The sequence below is a fragment of the Equus przewalskii genome, chromosome 1 (genome assembly GCF_037783145.1).
Source record: "Equus przewalskii isolate Varuska chromosome 1, EquPr2, whole genome shotgun sequence".
Lineage (NCBI taxonomy): Eukaryota > Metazoa > Chordata > Mammalia > Perissodactyla > Equidae > Equus > Equus przewalskii.
In genome coordinates, this window is record NC_091831.1 from 93,031,686 (window position 1) to 93,041,090 (window position 9,405).

Genomic DNA, 9,405 nt, shown 5'->3' on the forward strand with positions numbered 1-9,405 from the left:
ACATCCACACCCAGGACCCAAACCGACGAAACACTGGGCTGCCTGCAGCAGAGCGTGGGAACTTAACCACTCGGCCACGGGGCCAGCCCCAAAAAATTCTTTTTTATTCAAAAAACACAAAACATGAAAGTTAGCATCTTAACTATTTTAAGTGTACCGTTCAGTAGTGTTAAGTATATTCACATTGTTGTGCAACTGATCTCCAGAACCTTTTCGTCTTACAAAACTGAAACTATACTTATTAAACAACTCCCACTTCCCCTCCCCACCAGCCCTGGGCAGCCACCGTTCTCTTTTCTGTCTCTCTGAGTTTGACTGCTCTAGGTGCCTCATATAAGTGGGATCATACAGTACTTGTCTTTTTGTTACTTGGCTCATTTCACTGAGCGTGATGTCCTCATGGTTCATCCATGTTGTAACATGTGACCGATTTCCTTCCTTTTTAAGGCTGAGTAGTATTCCATTATATGGATAGACCACGTTTTGTTTATCCATTCATCTGTTGATGGACATTTGGGTTGCTTCCACCTCTTTGCTGTTGTGAACGATGCTGCTATGAATATGGAATTGTAAACATCTCTTTAAGACCCTGCTTTCAGTACTTTTGGATGTATACCCAGAAGTGGGGTTGCTGGATCATATGAGAGTTCTGTTTTTAATTTTTTGAGAAACTGCCATACTGTTTTCCATAGCAGTTGAAGAAGAATTAAAAAAAAATTTTTTTTAAAGATTTTTATTTTTTTCCTTTTTCTCCCAAAGCCCCCCGGTACATAGTTGTGGGTCCTTCTAGCTGTGGCATGTGGACCACCGCCTCAGCATGGCTTGATGAGTGGTGCCATGTCCGTGCCCATGGCAAAACCCTGGGCCACCTAAGCGGAGCACACGAACTTAACCACTCAGCCACAGGGCCAGCCCCTGAAGAAGAATTTTTAGCTCATATATATTGTCAGGGTACTTTCCAGTAGTGTCTGAAATGTGTCTAGTAGTGTCTGAAATGTGTGTGAAAGTGCTTAATTATCTCATAGTTCCTTGCCATCATTGAGTAATAAAATAATTTTTGATGTTTTTGAATTCAGTAGTTAAAAAGTAGTATCTCATTTTTAAATTTTGCTTTTCTTAGAGTTCTGATTGAGTTTGTGTGTGTGTGTGTTTTTAATCATGACTTATTTTTTTAATTATGGCTTATATTTTCTCTGGTCATTTTTTTCGATTGGGGACCTTGGTCTTTTGAGGGATTTTTTTTTTCTTCTTTTTTTGAGGAAGACTAGCCCTGAGCTAACATCTGTGCCCTCTTCCTCTGTTTTATATGTGGGACACCACCACAGCATGGCTTGGTAAGTGGTGTGTAGGTCCACACCTGGTATCCAAACCAGCGAACCCTGGGCTGCCAAAGTGGAGTGTGCAAACTTAACCACTGTGCCACTGGGCCAGCCCCTGGGGGATTTTTTGATTGAGCACTTGGTGCATTTTTCAAATCTGTCCCATAACATAATATTTATTATCCCTTCACTTCTTTTTTTTTTTAATTTTTTTCAGATGTACATCATATTTCGAATTCTGTGTACATTACATCATGTTCATCGCCCAAACACTAATTATAGTCTATCCCCTCACATGTGAGCCTAATCACCCCTTTTGCCCTCCCCCCTCCCCCAATGGTAACCACCAGTCCAATCTCCAATGCTATGTGTTTTTTTGGTCGTTGTTTTTATCTTCTACTTATGATTGAGTCTTCCCTTCTTTTTGTCATCATTTTCCCTACTGTTAAGGGCCTACCATTATTTGCCTCTCTTACTTTTTTTTTTTTAAATATACAAAGAACTCCGGCTTTTTGTTTTGTTTTTTCCAAAGATTTTATTTTTCCTTTTTCTCCCCAAAGCTCCCCGGTACATAGTTGTGTATTTTTAGTTGTGGGTCCTTCTAGTCGTGGCATGTGGGACGCCACTTCAGCATGGCTTGATGAGTGGTGCCATGTCCGCGCCCAGGATTCAAACCGGTGAAACCCTGGGCTGCCGAAGCAGAGCGTGGGAACTTAACCACTCGGCCACGGGGCCAGCCTCTGCCTCTCTTACTTTTTAATTTGCTACTATGGGCTTAGAAACCAGATAACAAACCAAACTAGTTAAAGTAAAATTATTTATACATGAAATAAATATCTTTAAGGGATAACCTGTGAGGATTTCCTGTTGAGTAAAATGCGTGTGTTTTAGTGCATGGACATTGTGACTCTCCTTTAGCTTCTCAGTGGCCTCTTCTGCATCCTTCCTGGTTCTCAGCTCTGTTCACAGCAGACGCAGGTGCTCCACAGCTGAGTCTGGAAATCTGGGGTGATATACTTTGAGCACCTGGGGACAGCACATTCCCACCCTCTTCTGGTGCCGTACAATTTGCCGGCATGTTAACATGTTGAAAACGAGTGATACCTCAAACATTTTCAGTAATAGCGATTTATATCTATAGCACCTACTCTTTCCAGAAAACCTCCTCTCTTGGTTCTTTTGTTCCGACCCCATTTTGTTTATTTACTCACTTCTTCCAGTCCTCAAACGTGTGCATTCACACACACACACCCTTTCCTCCCTCTCCTTCCAGCCCGGTTTCCTCTTGATTCTCCTTTTATCGTCAGGTCTCAGCAATGGCCCCATGGGAGGCTGGGAGAACTCTGACAGCCTCGCTTAGAGGCCGTTTGTGGCCTCCCTCAGTGGTGCTCCATCGGTGGACTGCAGGCGCTCCGGGGAGAGGCTGCCGTCCTCCCCGAGTCCCAGAGCGCTTGGTACTCAGAGTAGCAGCCCCGCGCCCGCAGAAGTCTTTTGCACCTTTATTTTGTACTCCTTTCCCTCTTGGAGACATTGTTCATCTCCTCGCCACTTCTCACAGACTATGTTTATAAGAGAACATGAAAATCACACCCTAATGATGTTGTGTTCCAACAGGTTTAAAAACGTTATCTTTGAAATCAGTCCAACAGAAGAAGTTGGCGACTTTGAAGTGAAAGCCAAATTCATGGGAGTTCAGATGGAGACGTTTATGTTACATTATCAGGTGGGTTCCCCCAGGGAGGGCCAAGCGCTCTGTCGGAGGCAGCGCCGATCTTGTAAGCTGGGAGAGTCCTTAGAAAGGAGACCCATCTGGGGAAAGCTGTCCACAGTCAGCACTGAGCTGGGCTCCACACCGGGGGGAGGAGGCGGGGGTCTGTGTGGGTCTCATCTGGTCCATGCCAGAGGGCGTGTGCAGATGTATGCGTCTTCAGGAAGCCTTTGTCTGAAGCTTCCACTTAGTGTTGCCGCTGAAGTGAGCTGATCCCGGGGACTTGAACAAATTCTTAAGTATGAATCTTGACAGTACAAAATTATAAGCCCTCTCAGTAGCTTGAAATCTCGTGGGGTTTTTCTTCTCATTTTGACTTGATGTAGGTGCTTAAAGGTGTATTTCTGACAAGGTGTGTGTAGATTGCATCTCTGTAAATTGAATGTCATTTTAAATTCAAAAAGAACTCTGCTGTGAATCATTTTGTAACATAGTTATTCCTAGTTTTTATTCTGACATATCTCTAATTTTTATGCATTAAACCTCTCTGGGCCTTGAGGGATGCCTAGGTAAGGTCCAGACTCCTTTAGCTTTGTGTATTGAGTGCTTCCTCGTCAGTCCGACTCTTTCCTTCACTGCTTCGCACAGCTGCAGCCCATCAGGCTGGGCAGGTGCCTTTCTCTGAACGTGCATTTGGGTTTTTGCACATTCTGCTCCCCCTTAATTGGGGGCCCTCCTTCCCCTCTCCTTCTCTTCTCTTCGTCTGTCATTTATTGAGTACTCACATGGGTGTTCCCGCCGCTGGAGCCTCCCCGACCAGCCCAGCCACAGTCAGTTTCTCCTGTGCTTCCATCACCTTTAGAGACGGCCTCCGCTTACAGTAATGTTGACTTCTCTCTCTCTCATCCTCCCAAACTGTGAACTCTTTAAGGACAAGTCATATTTCTGTGTTTCCTTCTTGATGACTAGTCGACCCTCAAAACATGTTGGCTGAACAAATGTGAAATGATTTTGTGATGCACACGGCTAACTAACGTACTTATACAAAAAAAGATTCTTTTGGTCCCTCAGTTTCACCAAATTCACGTAGGCCGCCCAGTCTGCCTCAGGTAATGTATTCAGCCATGCATAGATTGATAGAACGTGGAATGACTGCCAGGTGCGAGGTATTATGTTCGGCACAGGTGACGCACCAGGGTCCTCGTCCTCGTGGAGCTGCTAGGATTTTTACAAAAGATGAATTGGTTGAACTTCTGAGGTCCCTTCAAGCCCTTTGCCTCTTGCTTTCTCATCACTGCTCTTCTGAAATTTAGGGGTGAGCCACTTAGATTTCCTAAGTTTGTTCTGGACGGTGGAGGGCAGTGGGAAGAGTCAGATGCAGATTCCCAACGGCCACTCCGCGCTGCTATCCCAGGGCCTCAGCAGCCTCATCTTTTTTTTTTCTCTCTCCTTTTATTTATTTATTTATTTATTTATTTATTTTTAATTGAGTTAATGATAGGTTACAATCTTATGAAATTTCAGCTGTACATTAATGTTTGTCATTCGTGTTGTAGGTGTACTACTTCACCCTTTGTGCCCACCCCCCCACCCCACCTTTCCCCTGGTAGCCACTAAACTGTTCTTAGTCCACATTTTTAAATTCTTCATATGAGTGGAGTCATACACAGATTATCCTTCTCTAGCTGGCTTATTTCACTTAACATAATTCCCTCAAGGTCCATCCATGTTGTTGCAAATGGAATGATTTTGTTCTGTTTTGCAGCTGAGTAGTATTCCATTGTATATATGTACCACATCTTCTTTATCCATTCGTCTGTTGCTGGACACTTAGGTTGCTTCCACGTCTTGTCAGCAGCCTCATCTTTAAACTTGGGATAATGACACCTCATAGGACTTCTGTCAGGACTTAGAGGACACTGTATAATGTGCTTCTACAACGACAAGCACATAGTAGGCTCCTAAGAAACATCTTGTCCTCTCGTTTTCTCTTGCCTTTAGAATATAAAAGCTGTCTCATGTGAAATAGAACTTGGCCCGTTGTTGAGACAGCATTACTGGCCTTGTCTTGTTTTCAGCGATTAGCGTATCTCATCACAGATCGAAATGCCTTCACCTTCTGCAGTGAGCCATCACTCAGACAAACTGGAGGCGCATCACTGTAGCTTCTGAAACACAAAGTATGAATGTGTGTGATGCCTCAATATGTGGCTTTTTCATGTTCGGCGTACTTTGATATGAACCTCTTCTTAACTCCAAACGTACTAGAAAATTCAATTGACCAACAAGCCCTATTCCTCGAGCTCGCCGGGTGCTTGGGCAGTGGGCAGTTCCATAGTTGGGAACTTTTTCTCACCCCGTTTCACATCTGGCACACCAGGCATGCCTCGTTCCTGCTGGGCCCCTGCCTACATTGCGTCCTTTCTTTTCTTCTTGCACAGACTTAACTGTCAAAATGTTTTTTTGAACAGGACCTGCTGCAGCTACAGTATGAAGGAGTTGCAGTCATGAAATTATTCGATAGAGCTAAAGTAAACGTCAACCTTCTGATCTTCCTTCTCAACAAAAAGTTCTATGGGAAGTAGTTGACCGTGTGCTGCCACCCCAGAAGGATGAAGGAAGAAGCGCCTCACAGCCTCCTTTTTAGGTCCTTCTTTACTCATCGGAAGCAAAGACCCAGCCCAGAACAATGCCTCAATTTGATACACTCCCACTGCCACATTTCTAACTCCTCCTGCTCTGACGGGACAGTTGTTGCCCTTTTTTCATAGGGAAATTGTATTTCAGGCTTAGTCTGACCCTTTTTGTGCCTTCGTTTTCTGTCACTTAGGAAAGAGTGGCGGCTCCACTAGACGCTTTCTGTGTTGTTGCATGGCTATGTTGTAAGCTTTGGTGTTTGTTTTAATTAGCAACAGGGATGGTGGGATTTGAATTCTTTGTTTAGAAGAGGAAGATATGAGCATCAATAACATACATACATTTAAGACACAGTTACAGTGTCAGGTTATCTATGGTTCCTTAGGTTGTCATTGAAAGTGGAGTTCCTTTATGACTCTCTCCCATGAGGAAGACTGAAGGATATGGGCATCATGGGTTCTCTTCATTCTGTTCTCTCTGGGCTAATAGAAGTCACTGCTCTGTGTTCAAAGGAAGCATTTCCAGAAAAGGCAAGATACTGGTTTTAAATTTGCCATTAAACTTGGACAATTCTGTTAGTGTAGCTGTCTCATCAGTGAATGGGAGAGTCCCATTGATAGAATTCGGCTATTTAGGTAAATTCAGGACAGTCTGAGGCGCCCACGCCTTGTGTTGGTGCCCAGAGACTGACTAGGTCCGGGAGGACATGCGCCCCGCCCCTGTAGCAGAGGAACGGGTTAGCCCTAGTGGAGAAGGGAATTGTTTTCAAAACTGTTTTATATCTTAAGAGTGCCTTATTAAAGTGTAGATTTACTTCTTAAAATGTGGATGATAGGAATTTAAAGATTTATATAATGCTTCAAAAGCCTTTAGAATACTGTAAGAAAAGGGTTTTTTAAAAATTGGGCTTATCTGTATATCTGAACTCTTAGAACTTTCTTATAGCTGAAACACTAGGATTTATCTGCAGGGTTGCAGAGAGAGAATCCTGCCTGAAATAGACTCAAACAAAACCAAACAAAACCAGCCGACGCTGTTACACTTGATATTAAAATCTGTTTTCCCTCATTTCTTTCTCTTTTCTCTTGCTGCCCACATGGTGCCTTTATTTTTATGAGCTCCAGTTTTATGGGTTTAGTCAGAAACAATTCAGTTCTCAACATTGAATTTAGGAAGCTTTTTTTCTTAGATAAAAAGTCATATACATTTTTTTAAAAATCTGTTTATCCAGGAAAATATATTGAAATCATGCTGCTGAGCCTCCACTTTCTCTGATGTGTTGGTTCAGTTTTCTTTTATGATAGAACATAAACTAACATTTAAAAATTTACTGATGTATATTTAAAGCCAATAAACTGTTTCATTAATAACAAATCATGTGCAGTGTCCCTGTTACAAGTGTGAGTATTGGAGACATGTTTCTCGTGGTACACAGTGGGCTCGGCAGGGCCGCAGGTGCAGATGTAAGCTGTGTGAGTCTTTCCACACCCAGGCGGCCTGCGGCAGGCAACGAGACAGGCGTGGAGCGCCGCGGAAGGAGCCGCTGCTACCTGATCTTGTTTTTTGGAAGACAAATTTTTAGTAAATATTTTCCCCGGATTAAAAGAAGATGCTATTAACAAGTAGCATTGCCTCAAAAGCTAGTACCAACCAAAGTGTCAACCTTTTTACCTTAAAAGAGGATACCCATCCCAAAGGCTTGTCGGGCCCCATGACAAACTGAGCAAAGTTTACAACTCCTTCAATAAAACAGGGTGTTTCAATTATTTGTAAGGATTATACATCCCTTGAGACAACTTCTAATGCAAAAGAGCACAAAATGCACTTCAAGAATTTTGATGGTAACTATACAGAATTATGGTTTTAATACCATTGAGAATGTCCGGACAAACTTAAGTCATGACATTGAAACCATGTAGCTCTTACTACTTTTATTTATTAGCTGTAGCCTTCCCTGTCTCATCTTTCTGCTTCCTTGACCTTCTCTTCCGCCAGCCATCATGACAGTTACCATGAATTTACCTCCTCCCGAGAATTTGGCCTGCCCGTCAGACTGCTGCTGCACACAGTCGCCTTTGTATCTCTGAAATAAAAGGTCATTTGTTCATGTTTCTGTTTATTTTTCTCAGTTTCATTGTTAGCAGTTCCTGCTAAACAGTGTTGACGAGAATGAGATTTAATAACTGAAAACCACCACAGGAAACAACCTCTTTCTAGTCTTTGAAGGAGTGAGCGCAAGTCAGCTATCAGATCAGTGAAGTATCTCAAAGTGATTTTTTAACGTGAGTTTAGCCTTTGTAAATGAAATATGCTTGAAGTAGCTCGACATAAAAAGACAGTGAGTGGGGAGGACAAATACATCACTTAGTTCTGACTGGCTAATGGCTGAAAGCTTAAAATTGCGGCAGCATTTAATATTATTTTATGAACAGCAGCACGCTATGTGTTGAGCACACAGTCATAGAAGCTCCCTGAGGGACATACTGTGTTACACACAAGTCACCAGAAAAGACTAGGGAAGTTGGATATGGAAAAAGGAAACAGCAGCAAAAGGGAAAAAAAGCGGTTTCCTTCTAAGTAAGGTCCTGGGGGGCAGACCTTAAAAACACAAATATGTATATAAGTATCCTTTGTGTTTATAAACTGTGGCCAGACTCGGTTGGAAAATCAGTGACAAGAAGAAATAAGGGGAAAAACGGAATAATTCTAAAGTAAACATAAGTGAAAAATTGGAAGCGATGGTTTATGTGGGTGGCTGAGATGACCCCGTGTGAGGACGCGTGATGTGGTAAGAACACGGGCTTTTCCTGGCCGTGGTCCCTTGTGGGAGGTGCCCCCCGAGCCGCAGCTTTCTCATTCTGGAACGGAGGATGCTCCGGTAGGTGTGTTATTGAAACAAAGTCTGTTCTAACAGCATGCTCCACGTTGGCCCACAAAGAAGTCAAGTGAGTTAGGAAGGTGCTTATCAAGGTATGACGATGTTCAGTGAGGAAACCAGAACAAAGGGGAACTAGGAGGAGGAAGGTGACACGGAGCCTGCCGTGATGCTGGTAGACCGTGAAGGCCAGGCAGTGCAGCCACATGGAAAGGGAGCCGGGAGCCGCCACCTGCCACCCGCCACAGCAGTCCTGCTCCCATTGTTACGCCTGTGTAAACCCGGAAAGAATTCGGGAAAACTACGTTCCTCCACCGTTTTGACACCTAAATTTTTTTTATGTTTAAATTCTAAAATGTTTAATTGCCAACATATTGTGAATTCCCAGGTAAAAGTCACCCCAAAAATCATCCCAGGTAAAGGTGTCCAGTGGAACCCCATCCATTTTAAAGGTACATGAACAAAGCTCTTTGTCGGTTGGAAACTTGACATTTTTTTCTCTTTAAACTCGTTTCTATTCCACTTCCCTCAGAATTTTATCCAAATGTAGTATTTTTAAGCATGTCTTAGTTTTGATTATTTTTTCCTGTACCATAAGGCTGTTAATCCACAAAAGTATTTTGCATCATCATAATTATAGTTGGTGCACATTTGATCAAAGTAATGTAATATATTGTCTTGAAAACAATTCTGAAAGTCACATATTTGAAGTCCATTTTTTAATGAGATAAATGAAGGTTTTTCTTTTTTTTTTTTTTGAGGAAGATTAGCTCTGAGCTAACTACTGCCAATCCTCCTCTTCTTGCTGAGGAAGACTGGCTCTGAGCTAACATCCTTGCCCATCTTCCTCTGCTTTATACGTGGGA

General features: G+C 42.8%; 1 protein-coding gene across 2 annotated transcripts in view; it reads left to right on the top strand.

Moving 5' to 3' along the window:
• Positions 1 to 7,038, top strand: part of IQGAP1 (IQ motif containing GTPase activating protein 1) — a 93,283-nt gene extending 86,245 nt beyond the window's left edge. For both annotated transcript variants that reach the window (XM_070570967.1, XM_070570964.1), the window contains 2 exons: positions 2,934 to 3,042; positions 5,499 to 7,038. In XM_070570967.1, coding sequence (XP_070427068.1) covers positions 2,934 to 3,042; positions 5,499 to 5,612 — 223 coding nt within the window. In that variant the 3' untranslated portion in view covers positions 5,613 to 7,038. The remainder of the gene's footprint in view (positions 1 to 2,933; positions 3,043 to 5,498) is intronic.
• The last annotated feature ends 2,367 nt before the right edge of the window (positions 7,039 to 9,405 follow it).